General features: G+C 40.7%; 2 protein-coding genes across 3 annotated transcripts; both read left to right on the top strand.

Moving 5' to 3' along the window:
* The first annotated feature begins 2,020 nt into the window (after nt 1–2,020).
* Nucleotides 2,021–7,067, top strand: LOC146548032 (OX-2 membrane glycoprotein-like). Of its 2 annotated transcripts, none has more exons than XM_085266282.1 (6): nt 2,021–2,325; nt 3,759–3,855; nt 4,030–4,368; nt 4,491–4,817; nt 4,975–5,069; nt 5,223–7,067. In XM_085266282.1, exons 2-6 carry the CDS (start codon nt 3,801–3,803, stop codon nt 5,250–5,252), a joined length of 846 nt encoding a protein of 281 aa, XP_085122408.1. In that variant the 5' UTR covers nt 2,021–2,325; nt 3,759–3,800; the 3' UTR covers nt 5,253–7,067. The 2 variants fall into 2 exon arrangements, with proteins under 2 accessions (XP_085122408.1, XP_085122409.1); XM_085266283.1 differs by lacking the exon at nt 2,021–2,325 and adding an exon at nt 2,734–3,254.
* A 7,780-nt stretch (nt 7,068–14,847) lies between these two features.
* On the top strand, nt 14,848–18,463 carry LOC146548031 (OX-2 membrane glycoprotein-like). Its single transcript, XM_085265021.1, has 4 exons — nt 14,848–14,922; nt 15,541–16,001; nt 17,690–18,028; nt 18,123–18,463. The coding sequence occupies exons 2-4, from the start codon at nt 15,821–15,823 to the stop codon at nt 18,461–18,463; spliced, it is 861 nt and encodes a 286-aa protein (XP_085121147.1). The 5' UTR covers nt 14,848–14,922; nt 15,541–15,820.

The following is an 18,463-nucleotide window of genomic DNA, read 5'->3' as shown; positions in this document are numbered from 1 at the left end:
GTTGGGACATGTTTGTTTGTTTGTTTGTTTTATTGTGTGGATTCTTCTTATCAATGTTTGAAGCATTTTCCAACTGTATTTAAAATACGTAATTATTTCATTAATATAATAATAATATATTTCACGTCATCTGCTTTTTGCGGATGATGTGGTTCTGTTGGCTTCATCGGGTGAGGGCCTCCAGCTCGCACTGGAACGGTTCGCAGCCGAGTGTGAAGCCGCGGGAATGAGGATCAGCACCTCCAAATCTGAGGCCATGGTTCTCAGCCGGAAAAGGGTGGACGGATTGGGGCTGCAGCTGCAGTAATGCGGACGCTGCACCGGTCCATCGTGGTGAAGAGGGAGCTGAGTGTAAAAGCGAAGCTCTCAATTTACCGGTCGGTCTACGTCCCTACCCTCACCTACGGCCACGAGCTGTGGGTAGTGACCGAAAGAACGAGATCGGAGATACAAGCGGCGGAAATGAGCTTCCTCCGAAGGGTGGCTGGCCTCTCCCTTAGAGATAGGGTGAGAAGTTCGGCCATCCGGGAGGGGCTCAGAGTAGAGCAGCTGCTGCTCCACATCGAAAGGAATCAGGTGAGGTGGTTCGGGCATCTGACAAGGATGCCTCCTGGGCGCCTCCTGGGTGAGGTGTTCCAGGCATGTCCCACCGGGAGGAGGCCCCGGGGCAGACCCAGGACACGCTGGAGAGATTATATCTCTCGGCTGGCCTGGGAACGCCTTGGTATTCCCCCGGATAAGCTGGAGGAGGTGGCTGGGGAGAGGGAGGTCTGGGCCTCTCTGCTTAGGCTGCTGGCCCCGTGACCCGGCCTCGGATAAATCAGAATCAGAATCAGAATACTTTATTGATCCCTGGGGGAAATTATTTTTTGTTACAGTGCTCCATTTTAAACCAACATTAAGACAAGACAGACAATACACTAACTAAGAATAGTACAATATATACATATATATACATACATACATACATAAGTCACTTATAAATAAATATTTGGAAAAGAAACATGTGTAGCTGTAGCAGCAAACAGTGTGTTAAGTGGATGCGTTGTACAGGGAGATAGCCACAGGCAGGAATGATTTCCTGTGTCGTTCAGTGGTGCTTTTCGGTAATCTCAGTCTCTCACTGAACGAGCTCCTGTGACTGACCAACATGTCATGGAGTGGGTGGGAGGTGTTATCCAACATTGTCTTTATCTTGGACAGCATCCGCCTCTCCGACACCACCTTGAGGGAGTCCAGCTCCATCCCCACAACATTGCTGGCCTTACGGATCAGTTTATTAAGTCTGTTGGCATCTGCGACCCTCAGCCTGCTCCCCCAGCATGCAACAGCATAGAGGATCGCACTGGCCACCACAGACTCATAGAAAATCCTGAGCATTTTCTGGCAGATGTTGAAGGACCTCAGTCGCCTCAAAAAATAGAGACGACTCTGGCCCTTCCTGTAAAGTGCTGTGGTGTTTTTAGCCCAGTCCAGTTTATTGTCAATGTGTACTCCAAGGTATTTATAGTCCTCCACAATGTCAACACTGACCCCCTGGATTGAAACAGGGGTCAAGTGTTTCCTGGTCTTCCTGAAGTCCACGATCAGTTCCTTGGTCTTTGCCACGTTGAGCTGCAGATGATTCTGCTCACACCACGTGACAAAGGAGTCGACCACAGCCCGGTACTCTGTCTCATCATCCCTGCTGATGCATCCAACCACCGCAGAGTCATCAGAAAACTTCTGAAGATGGCAGGTCTCTGTGCAGTGGCTGAAGTCTGTGGTGTAGAGGGTGAAGAGGAAGGGGGAGAGGACAGTCCCCTGTGGTAAAGCGGATGAAGATGGATGGATGGATGGATATTTCACGTATTTCAAGGCAATGGCCACACAACAACAGCATGTAACAGTCATAAATGGATATCCATCCATCCGTTCGCTTCCGCTTATCATTTTCAGGGTCACGGGGGGCGCTGGAGCCTATCCCAGCTGTCATAGGGCGAGAGGCAGGGTACACCCTGGACAGTTCGCCAGTCTGTCGTAGGGCTAAATGGATAATTTAGTGATATTAGTCCATCTTACAGGAGGAACTGGAACAGCAGATTTTTGTGACTTCAGACTTGAACATTTCCTCTCCTTTAATATAGTGAAAGCAACATGTTTCATCTACATACATGTGCTGCAATCAGAGGACTCTTATGCATTAGAGTGATAAAAACTACAAGCTGAGCGTTAATGAAGGAATGAAACTGTGGCGTCTCCCCAGGGATGAAACAAGATACACAGAAGATTTTACAATCTGCGTGTCATTCTGCAGACCCTCGATCCTCCAACTATCTAATGAAGGTAATGCGCTGTGACAGAGTTACAAAATGAGAATATTATCTCTGACAAACCACCGATGGCATTCATTGACACGGACACTGTCCATTAATCTCTCCCTTAATTAAAAATGGCATTTTGATTTACATTAATACATTTCATCTTCTCAGGCTTTAAAACCAGGTTTGTCATTTGAGAGTCTGAGTGTGTGCAGTTCAGATAAAACCAGTTCATACCTGATGGGATGAATACTTTATTTGAATTTTTTTCTTGCATTCCTGTTAAAAACTTATTTACTGAGGTTTTACTTTACTTTACTTTATTTATATAGCACATATAATAACAACAAAATGTTGACCTGTACAAAGAAGGGAAAAAGTTTACACAGTAACAAATAACATGTGTTTTAAGATGGGATTTGAAAAGACTGATGGTCGGGCCCTTTCTAATGTGGAGAGGTAAATCATTCCACATTTTCGTTGCCACAAACACAAATTCCCAGTAACCTCTGTGGACCAGCCTCGACTTAAAAGTGGCCAAGAGCGAGAGATCACTTGATCTTAGATCTCTAGGGGGTATATATGGCTGCAGTAAGTCAGACAGATGTTCTGGAGCCTGACTGTTCAGCGCTTTGTAAGTCAACAACAAAATGTTGTATTTAATTCTAAAGCGGCCTGGGAGCCAGTGAAGTGAGGCGAGCACTGGGGAAATATGCTCGTGTCTCTTTGAACGTGTCAGGAGACGAGCTGCAGCATTCTGGACCAGCTGGAGCCGTGCTAGACAAGACTGGCTAACACCTACATATAGAGAATTACAGTAGTCCAGTTGAGATAAGATAAAAGCGTGAATTGCTCGTTCTAGGTTTTTAAAAGATAAAAAGGATTTCACCTTGGATAAGAGCCTCAATTTTAAAAAAGGACGACTGTACAACAGAGTCAATTTGTTTCTCAAAGGTAAACTTACTATCTCGTATAACCCCCAAATTTTTTGCATGCAGTTTAACAAAAGGTGCTAAACTGCGCAGGTCAAGATCCGGGGTACTAGAATTGCAGCTTGGTCCAAAGATGATCACAAGATGATCACGAGAAATTTGAGGCCATCCAGATCTTAACTTCGCAGAGACACTGAAATAAGGATTCCAGCGAAGCGGAGGTGTTGTTATTTGTAATCTTGTCTTGAGGATCTGATTCAGATGAGGAATGCGAGAAATGCAAATAGCAACGTTTTCACTTCCACTTTTTTGTGGCCGTTGTAATTTGAAACTTCATACTTAACTTTTTTTTTACAGAAGCCCTGAGAAAAAGCAGAAAGAAAACCATGAAAACAGAAGTATCTTCTTTAATTGAAGTTGTGTTTTTAAAACTCGCCAGTCATTGTGTTGTATGTCTGCACAGAATTCTGTGTAGTACATGCATATATTTATTCAATACAAACCTGACATCTTTTTATATCCACAGAGCTCTCGGGTTCATCTCAAACTTTGACACTTTATAACAGCAATGACATATTGTGTGCTTGTCTATCTACTTTTTGTCTGTGGAGTCCTTCCAAAAGGTAGGAAACAGTAACCAGTGTTTCTCTTTGATGCTGATTGTTTTTTTTATCATGTTAATGTTTGACTTCATGTCAGGATAAGGATAAAAAGATAAGCTAAGAAAAGCTGCTTCTTTCACTGACTAATATTTCCTCATTCTGACATCTAACCGTTCATTTATTTTCTCCATGCAGCTCTAACAGCAGTGATCCAAACACAGCAGACTGTGCTGGCAGCAGTGGGAGAAGATGCTGAATTCAGCTGTCAGCTCTTGGACACTAAAGACGTCCTTCAGGTCACATGGCAGAAAATCTCACGTGATGTGGAGACAAATGTTGCCACCTACAGCAAGTACTATGGTCAGAGAGTGAATGATGGCTTTAACAATAAAGTCAAGTTTAAATACACTGGACTACAGAACTGCTCCATAGTCATCAGGAATGTGACGGAGCAGGATAAAGGCTGCTATCACTGTCTGTTTATCACTCACCCTGAAGGCTTCTTCACTGGTAGAACCTGCCTCCAAGTCTATGGTAAGAACTTTTACTTTCTTCAAGCAGATTAGACTCAATCAAATAAAGCTACTATGAAATGCGTCAGAAGCTGGTTTCTTCTTGACAATGTAGTCTTTGCAATATGTCCTGATCCTTCACAGAGCTGCATGAACCTGTTGTTGATGTCAGAGAGTCAAACTCTACTGAAGAGTGGGTTGTTTCCTGTTCAGCCACTGGTCGACCTGCTCCCACTGTAACACTCAGTGTCTCACAACAAGACCTCAGCTTCTCACAGTACAACACTGTCAGTGTGTCCAACACCAACGCTACATTCACTGTCACCACTACAGCTGTGCTCTCAGGTTCATGTAAACACAGCACACAGGTGGGATGTGCAGCACGAGTGCTCTCTGCTCCTCACAGAGAGGTGATGGTGATGATTCCTGAGGTCCAGCAGGTGTTTGCTGCTGCTACTGCTGATTATAATGGTGAGAAACTCTTTCAAAGTCACAGATTTATAAAGTGATGATATCTGAGTGAATTTGCATCTAATAACAATGACTTCAATAGGCCTACATTTCCCTGTGATCTATAATTGATGTATTAGCGTTGTCCATTGTAACATTGTTCCTGCTTTTCTCACAGATTCCACCTCAGTGATTGTAATAGCTACAATAGCAGGACTGACAGTTTTTGCTTTAGTAGCTGCTCTCATCGCACTCCTGCTTGAAGAAAAAGTGGTAACGTTTTTCTTCTGACTTAATATATGCCTTTTATGTGGCTCTTCCTATTAAAAGAATTATATGAATTGACTCCAAGAGTCTGCATCCACATATATCCAGTAATATCTGTAAATATCTGCAGCGCTGACTTTAAACTGTTTAAATCCGCAGGTCTCCAAATCCAGGACCTCAGTCCTTTAGAGCAGCTGTGAGATGTACTGGAACAGGAGATTGTCATTCTTTGTGTGGAGCAGACAAATCTTCAGCAACCGTGTGATGCTATCAGCTATCATTTGTGTGTGTATGCTAAATCCTCACAGGCTAGTCTAACAGTGTTTTACTATTTTTGATTGTATAGAGAGATGAAACCATTGAAAGAGCTCATGAATTATATAGGAAATTCAATTCAATTCAATTTTATTTATATAGCGCCAAATCACAACAACAGTCGCCTCACAGCACTTTTTATCTTAGAAGATGTGATCACCAAACTGGCCCTCTCAAAAAGCAAAACATCCACTGTAACGTGTGTCTTTTCGTTTTAGTTCATTAAGTAATAAAAAAAAAATCTGGTGATCACATAGCACCCCTCCTCTTCAGTCTTTCAGTGTGAATCACATTACACTTCCTGTTTCTAAACATAATGACCACATAGAAAGCACAGCCTTGTACTTCCAGTCACATGAAAACCTCCGTTTTTTATTTTCTCTTCCTGTTAGTTCAATTTTTTGAGGTCAAACCCTCAAAACTCTAGTTAACCCTTCTTCAGTCTCTCATACCTGCTAAAAACCGAATAGTGTCACCTTTTCATAAACAGCCTGGGTTATAATTTTGGCTCTACTTTATGGCTGTGAATACATTAAAGCATTTTACACTTAAGTGCTGTGCTGTGCTCAGTGTTGATTTTCTTTTTATAATGTTCATATTTCTCATATTTGTACGTTTTATACAGGATTTGTGTTTATCTGTGTCCCTGTCTTGATGTGAAAGTCACACTGGAGTACAGCATGTAATGTAATGTTGTAGTTTTTGCACATTATCAATAGGGCTTTTCAATCCTGCGTGCTGTGTGAGATACTTCCTGGGTTTGGGGTGCAGCATTGCTGTTCTTGCCTTTTATGTGAAGGTCCTCTTAGGGAAATATAGCCTGACAAAGTAGGACTATCATAATGATTTATTTTAATGCGCAATATAACAAAAAAATTGTAAAGAGCCAGAATAAAACAATAGATCTTATGCAGAAATATTAGAGACAAATCGGGACTAAATTACTAATAAAGATTATATAAAGACTGTTCCCACTTCTACTTTTTTTTATTTATTTATTCTGTCTTTTTATAATTATTCTAGACCAGGGGTCAGCAACTTTGAACACCCACAGAGTCACTGGATTTGGTTTCCACGGAAAAGAAAACACTGGGGGCCGCAAATACTGTGTTGACATCTAACATGAAGATAACACTCTATAAATTGTTTTTCTTTTTTTCTTTATGCTTTGTATAAACAACTATAGTGTGTTGCTTGTTAAATCCATGAAGTGCTATAGAGAAAATTTAATTTTATGTATGTAAGGAATACATTTCGAACTTTTAAAAAATTATAACAAAAAAGAAAGACACCCAGTCTAAGGTCTCTTTTCAGTGAATTAAAAAGCTGAACTATCACATCACAGCAAGGTACGCCAGTGTGTTTTGTTGAACGGACCTAGAAGCAGAGTTTGAAGAGGATTTGCAGGTTTTAACAAAAAGCAATCTTTTATTTGGATGATGGCACGTGAAAAACATGGACCCTAGAAAAACTAAGAAAACTAGGAAACAGTTTGTCTGTGACTATGGGGGAGATAACAGACGACCTGACAAAAACATATAGTGGACACAAATGTACACAGGAGGTGATCACGGGAAGAGAGGACACATGGGGAAACGGCTGACTGACTAATGACGTGACAGGGGAAGTGAAACTACATACAATGAACAAAGAAGTAGCCTTGATCTGAATTTTAATTTTTTTTTTAAAAAGCACTATGCTACTAAAAAATTGCTTCTGCTCCTGAACCTCTGCAAACAGCACCTGCAAATCGGGGCTGTACAAAGTCACTTCCATCTTTACGGAGGACTGTAAGCTCTCGTCTGTGAGGCGTGAGCGGTGTTTGTTTTTAACATAGTTCATGGTGGAGAACAGCTGCTCACGTACAACGTCACATACGTATCTGGATCCGAAGATCGGCAATCCACATATTAGGCATACTGGTAGGCTGCCCTCCTCAGAAGTAAATGCAAATGAATCTGCCCAGGCATCATTAAATGTTCTATTTTCTTCTGATATTTTTCTTTTTTCACATTTCTCCATACTTGGCCTACCTGGAGTTGAAAGTCTCGATAAATGCACGGCAGGTATACCGGCTTCCACAAGTGTGACGCTTATTTTGAGTGACGAAAAATAATAAAATATAATTTTATTTTTATATTTCAAGATCGCAATAATCTTTCAATTTAGAATTACAATTTTTAAAAGAACTAACACAAATAAAATACACTTCAGTTAAATACTTGTATAAGGACTAAAGAGCTGCATGCGGCTCTGGAACCGCAGGTTGCCGACCCCTGTTCTAGACTGTATGCTCCCAGGTCCCTCTTTGACTTTCCTTGTTGCTTTGTTGCCCAGCATTACCACTCTTACTTGCTATTTTGCTGGTGTAAAGTGTTAATTAATCGGGGTGTTATTATCGCAGATGACCTCAATAAAGATAGATTTATTACACCTCAAACCACTTTTATTTAGTTGTTTTTTCTTCTTCAGAAAGATCAGAAGTGTCTTAAATTAAATCTGAATCTTTCATTACACAATATTGTATTACAAGAAAACAAAAGCGCATTTACTCACGTGTCACAGTTGAAGTCTAAATTCAATACTCGTATGATCTGATGGTAAAAGGAGCATTGTGTTCTTCCACTTCATACTTCTCGGCTGTTACACAGAATTCAGGTTTACATGTTGCAGAATGTGGCGTGGTGGAATAATTGAGTAAATCTCTTACTTGTGTGAGATGTGGACCACACCCATGTGAGAGTGGAGATTCTTCTCTAGTCCAGTTGGCAGCTATTTGGAGTTGAGTAAAGGGAGTAGTTGACTGGTGATGATTTGAGCCCTTCTCTATAAAGGGGAGAGAAAACAGGTTATGGGGGAAAGGGGGGAGAGACACATGAGGTTGAGGAGTGGAGGTTTGGAGAGCTGTGTGCTTTCAACATGTATGGTGTGGTTGTTGGAGTTAGTGTGTGTTTGGATTTCAGGAGTACCTTAGTGGATTTTTTTTTTTTTTTGCCTGTCCCATTTGGTTCTTTAGCCATCAGAATTGTTGTCTGAAGACCAACAAGGATACCCAATGGATTTACTTTGCCAAATGGATCATCGTGGCATTGCCGTATTGGTCCATTTGATCGACCTTTGTTTTTATTATTTATTATATTTTATTTTCAGATGTTACAGACGGGACAGACATGAGTGAGGGATAGGAAAGGGAGAGAGAAAAAAAATCTCCTGGATCACCTGTTGAGAGGAGAAGAATAGAAAACAAGCAAAAAAAACAAAAAAAAACAAAGCAACATACTAAACACAACACCATCGCATTAATCTAGCTAAGTGTAAACAGCAGTAAATACTAAAAATTCAATGTTGTTGTGCAGCACACAGGACAGACAGCGCACAATGTGCTTTGAAGTAGCAGCCAAGAAAGGTGTAATTTAAGTCTACGAGCAGTGAACATCCGTGTGCACACCTGTGTGGATCAGCGCGCTTGTATTCAAAAGGTTTCCACATGTAATGGTCTGCAAGAGGATGTAGCAAGCCATAGCCCTGTCCCCCAGGGCATGAAGCAGGCATGGAGGAGATCCAGGCCCCAGACATCCAGAGGCCCCAGAGTGTGAGAGCCCAAGGAGGACCTACCTTAGTGGATTTAGTGAGTGAGATTAGCAGGAGAGTCGGTCGAAGGCCTGTACAGGTCTGCAAGTTGGAGAAATCACATATGCTAAGATACTCAGAAATGGAAATCTACTGATTGGTTGTAACATAGAAGTGCAGGTGGAAAAAGCAAGAAAACTTTTGGGTGTGTGCAAAGTTAACGTGAAAAATACTATAAGAGTAGGGGAAAGGAGAACTAATGGAAGTAAAGGAGCAAGGAGTGCCCTTAAATGTCAATATGAAAAAAGAAAGCGACATTTGTAGAGGTATGTAAAATGGTTGAGCAAGAGAGACAGATTAGGAAACCCAGGTTAGGGGAGAAACAAGTGATAGAAAGAGTAATGGAAATGGGTGAAAGGAAACTAGAGGAAGAGAAGAAGATGATGGTGACATTCATTGTGAAAGTAATACATGGAACATCAGATGTGAAGTCCAAGACTGAGAGGATTCATGTCATAGTTTAGATATGAAGAACATCATTTGGGAGGACATAAGGGGTGAACTAAGTATGCAAGTCAAGAGGGATAATGTGGTGGTTAATTTTTATAACCATATTAATCCTACAGTGGAATGCAAGTTTTTTGTCAAATGGTCAAGATTTTAAACAGTCTATATATGATCAGAAAGAAAAACCTGACTGAGGTCCCTTTTCAAGACTCTCTAGCTCCCCCCGGAGGCTCTGCTTATCCTTTCTCTCCAGATTGAACTGAAGAACAAGCTCTACTTAAAACACCTCCGGGTGCCCAGGTCAAGCCAGACGCAGCTTCCCAAACCCTGACTCGCTTTAAGCCTTTCTCTCCAGAATCCCAGACATCTAGTAGCTACGTTTCTGTTAAATTCTCTGGTCCTTATGTTGTAGAGAAAAAGCTCAGCAAGACCAACTACATTATTCAGACCCCAGATCGTAGACGTCCTACTCGGTTGTGTCACGTCAACATGATGAAGTTGTATAACTCTCGTGAACCTTCAACTGTGCCACAGTGTGGGAAGCATCTGAAATGTCAATTCAATTCAATTCAGTTTTATTTATATAGCCCCATAACAACCGTCGCCTCAAGGCACTTTATAATGTAAGGTAGACCCTAAAATAACACATTTAGAGAAAAAAACCCAACAATCATATGACCCCCTATGAGCAAGCACTTTGGCAACAGTGGGAAGGAAAAACTCCCTTTTAACAGGAAGAAACCTCCGGCAGAACCAGGTTCAGGGAGGGGCGGGGCCATCTGCTGCGACCGGTTGGGGTGAGAGAAGGAAGACAGGATAAAGACATGCTGTGGAAGAGAGACAGAGATTAATAAAAAGTGTGATTCACTGCAGAGAGGTCTATTAACACATGTTGGGTGAGAAAGGTGGCTGAAAAGGAAATACTGAATGCATCATGGGAATCCCCCAGCAGCCTACATCTATTGCAGCATAACTAAGGGAGGATTCAGGGTGATGCGATCCAGCCCTAAATATATGCCATAGATCTCCAATCTAAGGAGATTGGATTTTGGGGGCAAGAGAAGCTGCAGAGAGGTGTGTAAGACTGCAGCTCTGCTTCCTGGTCCCAACTCTGAATAGTCACATTTTGTGGGATTTAATAATTTGGCCAGACTTTGAGATTTCTAAAAATGAGAGCTGCTCCATCCAGCTGGGATGGATGCCATCTCTCTTAACAAGACCCGGTTTCCTCCAGAAGGTTTCCCAATTATCTATGAAGCCCACATTGTTTTTTGGACACCACTCAGACAGGCAGCAATTTAAGGAGAACATGCGGCTAAACATGTCACTACTGGTCCGACTGGGGAGGAAACCAGAGAAAACTACAGAGTCCGACATTATTTTGGCAAAGTTGCACACCAATTCAAGACTGATTTTAGTGACTTCCGATTGACATAAACGGGTGTCATTACTGCCAACATGAATTATAATTTCAGCTTTTGTAATGCTCGACCACTTCCTGCAGTACATGGTTATGCCTTTTGGCATGTGTAATGATCCTTTTGCAGGGAGCCGGGTAGTTGTGGGGGATTTGTATTCAGCTGCTCTCCCTGATCGTTTCCCAATGAAACCACCAAAGTTTCCTACCTGATTGGAACACTGCAGGGTAGAACCTCTGTTATGGGCTCAGGCTTATCTCTCTTCTCGTCCACTCCAGTTCTGCTCGTGTGATGAGTTTTTGGAGGAATTAAAGAAGACTGGCGGATTAAGGATGGCGGATTAAGCTCGAGGTCTTCCAAATGTGCTGTTTGCGTCAGATTCTGGGAGTGTCCCTCCGTGATCGTCTCAGCAACAGCGTGATACGTAGCCAATGTCACCAGCAGCCCTCAATGGAAGAGCTGATTAGGAAGCAACCACTGCAATGGTTTGGCCACATCTGCCACATAAGCAACCATTGCCTACCATATCACCTTTTGATGCAGTAGAACCCCGCTCACTGGAGAATCAAGCATGATGCGCTCAAGAAGACTTGGATCAAGCAAATTGGAGACGATCTTAAACAACGACATCTAACCCTCGAGCAAGCAAAGGTGAAGGCTAGAGACCACAAGGCCTGGAAGTGCATCATTGATCAAGATGGAAACCCTACTGCACCCACAGTGACGTATTGGCTTTGTTGACAACCTCCCCTGCCAATCCCCAGCTAGGGACAAAAGAAAAAGAAGTGCGGCGGATTACCTCAAAAATTTATGGTCAGCTGCAGCAGAGGTGGGTTGGCTGGATCGAGCATTGCAGGAGTATACATTCAAATACTAATTCAGACTAAGAGGGATTCACTCGCTTCTCGGGATGAGACTATGACCTTTGAAGAGTTAACCTCTCTTATGCTTTGTATTGACAGTCTCTTAAGGAAAAGGGTAATGGAGAAACACAACAGTTCCTGTTGGGCTTTGCCTCTTTTTCAGGGAGCTCTGTTTAGTTTTAGCAGCGGCAAGCTCCTCTCCTCCTTGCAGGTCCGCGCAAGGAGGAGAGGAGGACGGCAGCAAAAAGGAAGAACCTGGATATAAGAAAGTATTTTTCAAAGAAACCTGTAAGTCACTTAAAGCCAAGTTAACTCGTAAAATTTGTCCCTCATAATAACGTTACAGGCTATGCTAGGCTTTGGCCCACATCAGTCTGAAATTGTATTTTGATTGAAAGTGTCAGAGAAATCGGCAGCCTCGAGCAAGCCAGGATATTAGTTTACAGAGGCTGTTAAAATTACATGTCTAATGTTAAAATGTTGGTGAGACAATAATTACATTCTAATGGCACTGACATATTCATAGGGTTAATTTTTGAGACAAAATATCATGAGGTAATCTTGATTTTGCAAATATTCCACCTTGTAGTGCAGTTTGCACAAATTGTTTTTAAAATGCACTCAGCCTACAAACATTACTGACGAGTCAAGATCTGCACAAATTGACAGAAACACTGAAGCAGCTACACATTTTATTCTTATTGTGATGTATGTCCTATTGTCAAAAAGTCGATGGAACGTTTTGCATTGTCAAAGGCCACTGCGAGTGCCTTTGGCTTTATTTTGTAATACTGGAGTTATTTTTCTACGAAATTTTGAACTTTGAGAGTGTTTAAACAAGAGAGAGAAGTGTGGAAATGTTCGAGCCTGTCGGAGAAAAGTGTATAAAGTGTGCAGTGAGGGGTTTTACAGCCAAATTAAGTTAGCTACTTTCTATATTTCACCTATCGCGGGTTGGTTTTAGAACGTAACTACTGCGATAAACGAGGGACCGCTGTATAGCTAACTTCTACCGGTGCTTCATCCACAACTACAGTCAGGTAGCAGCAGCACACTCACACGACTTAACTCCACAAAGCTCCCCTTCACCTGGTCTCACGAAGCTGATAGAGCTTTTGCCAAACTCAAAGACTTGTTTTCATCTGCTCCAGTTCTGATTCACCCAGAGAGCCATAAGCCATTTATTGTAGAAGTAGATGACAATGGATCCTCTTTTAGGTCTGGAAGATGATATGATTATGAAGATGATACAGATTAATAAACAATCTATTTTTTGGGTGTAGGTTTTAATAAGATATTAACTTGAAAAAAATCACAGAGCACATTATGGGGAAAAGTAAAAAGGTACTTAATATTATAACATGTTTAGCAGGGTTGACAAATGGTCTGTCACGTTAATTTGCTCAAGAATAGATTTTGGACATGTAGTATATGGGTCAGTGGATAAAAATTGGCTAAAAAATTTGGATGTTATCCAAGCTCAAGCACTGAGACTTTGCTTAAGGGCAGTTAAAACAATGCCAATGTGTGCTTTACAAGTAGAATCAGAAGAAAGTCCACTATATATTAGAAGACAACTAGTTAATAGTTAACAATTGGATACAGGTCATAATAAAAGTCATCCTGTTAAGAAAGTGTTAGAGAATTGTTGGGAAAGAGAAAAGATTTTAAAAATAGTTTTGGGTGGGTTGGGGATAATAGAGCTAGAACATTTAAAGTATTAAATGCTTTACCATTTATTAATATTAAGAATAGAAGAATTACAACAGATATTTGTCAAGAATTTTATAATAGAGTGGTACAGTGACTATTTACAGATTTATACAGATGGATCGAAAGATCACAGTTGCAGAAGGGAAGCCAGTTAAAATTGGAGACTCCAGTTAGAGAAATGAACATTTCAAAGGAAAATCGTTTTAACCTGGCCTGGAAGCTTTTCCTTTTAAAATAATCAAATGACACTGGAGGGAGGACTCGTTTTAATCAGGATTTATGTGGACTTGTTGTGATAAAAAGACTGGATTGGAAACTTTTGGTGTGCTGAGTTCAAGGAGCAACACCCTATTCTGGAATTCGCAGGTAACCAATGAGAGGAGTTCAAGACTTGAAGAAGAAGAGCTTGAGAGTTGAACTCCCAGGATCTGGTGTGGAAACCCATTCTCTAACAACACAAGGTCTGATAAGGTGGTTGGAAAGTCTTTCTCAGGAAGATGCAAAATTTGTATGTGCTTGGCTGCTTGTTCTTCTTAGTGACCACCTTTTCCTGTTTGTAACCAGGCTAATAATTTGGGCAGCTTTGGGCCTTGGAGGAAAAATAAATCTTGTGCACCTTATTTTCAGTGTGAGTGTGGTGGTTTTCTACTGGTCACTATTAGAACTTGTTACTTTCTTGGATGCCATTTTTCTGCCCATCTAACATACATGGTGTATTAGTTGGTAGTAAAGCAACTCTCCTCTGCATGAATACTGCCTCCACCTGAGAGGTCAGCCATATCTGTAACTATGTGAAAGAGCAGAAGAGCAGAGAGCTGAAACTGATGGTGGTGGTCAGACACGTGACTTTATGTTCTTTTTGACATGAGCAGAGGAGGGAGGGTGAATGTGTTGGAGCTGAAGCTGCCTGGAAGGAGGAAAAGAGGAAGACCTCAGAGAAGATACATGGATGTAGTAAAGGACATGCAGAGGGTTGGTGTGGCAGAGGATGGATGGGGTGAAATTCAGGCAGGTGATCTGCTTTGGCGACCCATTAAAGGGGGCAGAGAATTAACTACATACATATTTATTTATTTATTTTTAAATATATTATTTATGTGACTTATTCATCCAAGAGCAACTTAGCTTCTGATTCGAGTAGCAGGTACTAAAAAATAAAAATTACCAAGCGACGAAGAGGCTTTACTGAATTCTCAAAATGCAGAAAAATAACGATTTAGATGGATGATTAAAAGATTTCAGCCCTGCAAGGAATGCACAGATGACACTCTACTGCACTGGGAAGTTTTTGTACTTTACTTTGTGTTTATTTCACAGCTGGGAATTTCCACAAGGAAGGGACTAAGTGAAATTCTCTAATTTGTTTCTATGCATTGTATAATAGCCAGTGAGGGGACAGACATGGCAAATGGTGCAACATGTCAGACTGTGGGATTATACATTTGTTAGTTTTTCTAATGGCCTCTTGAAAAGGTAAGTTTTATTCCATATTGTCATTTTTGGTTTTTTAAGTTATTTATTGTGACAGGAAAACAAAACAAAACAAGAAGCTCCTAAAAAGGTCATAAATGTGAGAACTTTTCCAAAGAAATCTCAGTCAGTTATGCCTGAGACAGAGAGATGATTATAACAGAGTAAAGATAGCATTAAAATGTTGGTGACAGAAGTAATGCTAAAATCTCAACAAGCCAAAGTTACATACATGTTAAAGGGAAAGATCAAACAGTACTGAAATGAAGAAGTGGGCATTACGGGGCTTCCCCAGTGAAATAACTGAACTTGGAGCACAAAATAATAAATAACATACCAGTAATGCGCGGAGGGAAGGCTTCTGAGAAAATGTATAAGTTCACAGGGAATTTCTACAATAGCACGAGTTAGAGGTGGGCAGATTGATGCAGTTATCAATAGTATTGATACCAATGCTGGTATTGTTACTGGAGATATACTACTGCAATAGGATTGGTACTTTGTTTCTGTCCTGTAAGTTCAGTATGTACCTCAGTGAATTCTGTTATGTAGTTGTTGTTTTTTTTTTTTAAATGAAACATAAAACACGGACTATGAAAGCCTCTTATTTTGTTTGTGCAGCTCTAACAACAGTGATACAAGCACAGCAGACTGTGCTGGCAGCAGTGGGAGAAGATGCTGAATTCAGCTGTCAGCTCTCGGAGACTAAATACATCCTTCAGGTCACATGGCAGAAAATCTTACAAGATGTGGAGACAAATGTTGACACCTACAGCTTTACTGAATTTTCAAAATGCAGAAAAAAATGATTGAGTTTGCTGATTAAAACACTGATGAAACTCTGCACTGGGAAGTTTTTGTACTTTACTTGGTACAGTTGATCATTCTAACACGCCTTGGAATGTCCCACAAGGAAGGGAGATTCTTCCTTCCTTCGTGGACATTTGAGTTTTCAATAATTTGGCTATTGTACGACGTTGTTTCAATACGTGGTACAATAGCCAGTGGGGACACAGAGACGTGCACCATGTCAAACTGTGGGATTCTGTGTTTGTTTTTTCTTTTTATGGCCTTTTCAAAAGGTAAGTTTTATTCCGTATTGTTGTTTTTGTTTTTCAAAGTTATTTATTGTGACAAGAGAAAAAAAAAAAGAAAACAAGAACCTTCACTCGTAATAATTAAAAATTGATCCTAAAATGTGAGAACTTTTCTCTGAAGTGACAAAGAGATTGTCTTTAGACAGAATTAGAGGGAGATACAATTACTGAAGAGTTTAGATTTTGTTTGAATGAGTGACAAAACGTTTCTCCCACTGAACACTCAGCCTAATAAAAAAAGAACAAAATCAACTTTCTGTGTTGAGTTGTTCATCATTCAGATTAATGAGACTGTTTTGAGAGCTGTGTGAAAACAGCTTTAGACTGTTTTGTTAAAGGTTGCCCCATGCCTATTCATATTACGATGAAAGCAATAGATAAACCACATGTTTGTGTGTTATGTATGTATGGTTGGTAAATTAACAAAAATTGGGTTGTATGTGGCCTACAATGTAAAAGACGTTTCACAACCCCAATGTAGTTAAAAACAAGAAGGCACTCATTTCCATTAGACAGAGACGGAGTTCAGGTCATAAGTAGTTTACTGACAATTATTTAACATTTGAAATTAAAAGATCCGTCAGTCCATTCACATATATACTGTTCAGAGAAGGAATGTAGTTTAGAGCAAAGTGTAGTAGTGTGAAGTGGCTAAACACACTCACCAATTGTTCTAAAATAAACAATTTATCAAAACATTAACAGTCTTTCACACATACATACGGTTTATACACTATTTTAAAAATAAGGGCTTGAAGACTTGATTGATTACAAAAAGTCTATTAAAATGTTCTGGGTAACCACAGAAATCTTAGTCAGTTATGTCTGAGAGAGAATGTTTATGACAGAAGTAATGCCAAAATCTCAACAAACCAAAGTTACATACATGCTAAAGAGAAAGATCAAACAGTGCTGAAATTAGGAAGTGGGCAATATAGGGCTTCCCCAGTGAAATAACTGATCTGAAATAATTGAGGCACAAATTAATAAATAACATACCAGTAATCCACAGAAGGGGAGGCCTCTGGGAAAATGTAGAAAATCAATGGGAATTTCTACAGTAGCACGAGTTACCAGTCAATACCAGTCCTGGTATTGGTTATGTTGAAGTGATGGGTTTTATAATTCATTTTTGGTCCACTGAAGGGATTGTTTTGTAACCCCAATATTGATATTTTGTAAATAAAAATATGACCTCAATTAAACCTTTAAATTCCCTGCACTTGTCATAGATATCTACATGATGTCCAAAAAATATACATCAAGTCCAAGGTTCTAATGTTGAACGCCATATTGATGTCCAGCTTAAATCATGGTTAGACCTCCAAATTGTTGAAAAAGTTCAAATGCAGTACAGACCTCCAGAATTGGTCATGGACCAACAGAACCAATATAAACATGATCTGTACATCTATCTGACTTTCTTTGTTTAGTTGGTAGCTAACTGAATTGTGTTACTTTTTATAGATTATAGAAAATGTACCTGAAACATACAGTATGAAACAATGAGTGTCAGGTTTATATTTATAGTCTACATCACATTTAAGTGGTACCCATATGTCAATTTGTTTGAGCCTAAAACACAGACTACTCCATGACCCGAATTATTTTTTAATCCTTCCCATCAATACCTCTCAGTTCCACATCTCTAACTCATGTTTTTCTCCATGCAGCTCTAACAGCAGTGGTCCAAACACAGCAGACTGTGCTGGCAGCAGTGGGAGAAGATGCTGAAGTCAGCTGTCAGCTCTTGGACACTAAAGACGTCGTTCAGGTCACATGGCAGAAAATCTCACGTGATGTGGAGACAAATGTTGCCACCTACAGCAAGTACTATGGTCAGAGAGTGAATGATGGCTTTAACGATAAAGTCAAGTTTAAATACACTGAACTACAGAACTGCTCCATAGTCATCAGGAATGTGACGGAGCAGGATGAAGGATGCTATCACTGTCTGTTTAACACTTATCCTGAAGGCTCCTTCACAGGTAGACCCTGCCTCCAAGTCTATGGTAAGAACTTTTACCTTAATGTGATTAAATGCACCAGAAGCTGGTTTATTCTTGACAACATGGTCCTTATAACATATTTCCTGATCCTTCACAGAGCTGCATGAACCTGTTGTTGATGTCAGAGAGTCAAACTCTACTGAAGAGTGGGTTGTTTCCTGTTCAGCCACTGGTCGACCTGCTCCCACTGTAACACTCAGTGTCTCACAACAAGACCTCAGCTTCTCACAGTACAACACTGTCAGTGTGTCCAACACCAACGCTACATTCACTGTCACCACTACAGCTGTGCTCTCAGGTTCACGTAAACACAGCACACAGGTGGGATGTGCAGCACGAGTGCTCTCTGCTCCTCACAGAGAGGTGATGGAGACGATTCCTGAGGTCCAAAAAACATCTGTTGGTGGTGAGAAACTCTTTCTGTATACCACAGACTAG

This window comes from Mchenga conophoros, linkage group LG23, assembly GCF_057382185.1.
Source record: "Mchenga conophoros isolate Kocher_MC1m ecotype Shallow Benthic linkage group LG23, M_conophoros_male_GT1.1, whole genome shotgun sequence".
Lineage (NCBI taxonomy): Eukaryota > Metazoa > Chordata > Actinopteri > Cichliformes > Cichlidae > Mchenga > Mchenga conophoros.
Note: the sequence above shows the minus strand (reverse complement) of the source record. Positions and strands in the feature narration are given on the sequence as shown.

Bases quoted from the DNA above. Each gene is read 5' to 3' on its own strand.
- LOC146548032 (XM_085266282.1), top strand. From the start codon at position 3,801: ATGACATATTGTGTGCTTGTCTATCTACTTTTTGTCTGTGGAGTCCTT. The intron at 3,856-4,029 runs GTAGGAAACAGT...TTCTCCATGCAG, and splicing joins CTGTGGAGTCCTTCCAAAAG to CTCTAACAGCAGTGATCCAA. The intron at 5,070-5,222 runs GTAACGTTTTTC...TTAAATCCGCAG, and splicing joins TCCTGCTTGAAGAAAAAGTG to GTCTCCAAATCCAGGACCTC.
- LOC146548031 (XM_085265021.1), top strand. From the start codon at position 15,821: ATGTCCCACAAGGAAGGGAGATTCTTCCTTCCTTCGTGGACATTTGAG. The intron at 16,002-17,689 runs GTAAGTTTTATT...TTCTCCATGCAG, and splicing joins TTTTATGGCCTTTTCAAAAG to CTCTAACAGCAGTGGTCCAA. The intron at 18,029-18,122 runs GTAAGAACTTTT...GATCCTTCACAG, and splicing joins ACCCTGCCTCCAAGTCTATG to AGCTGCATGAACCTGTTGTT.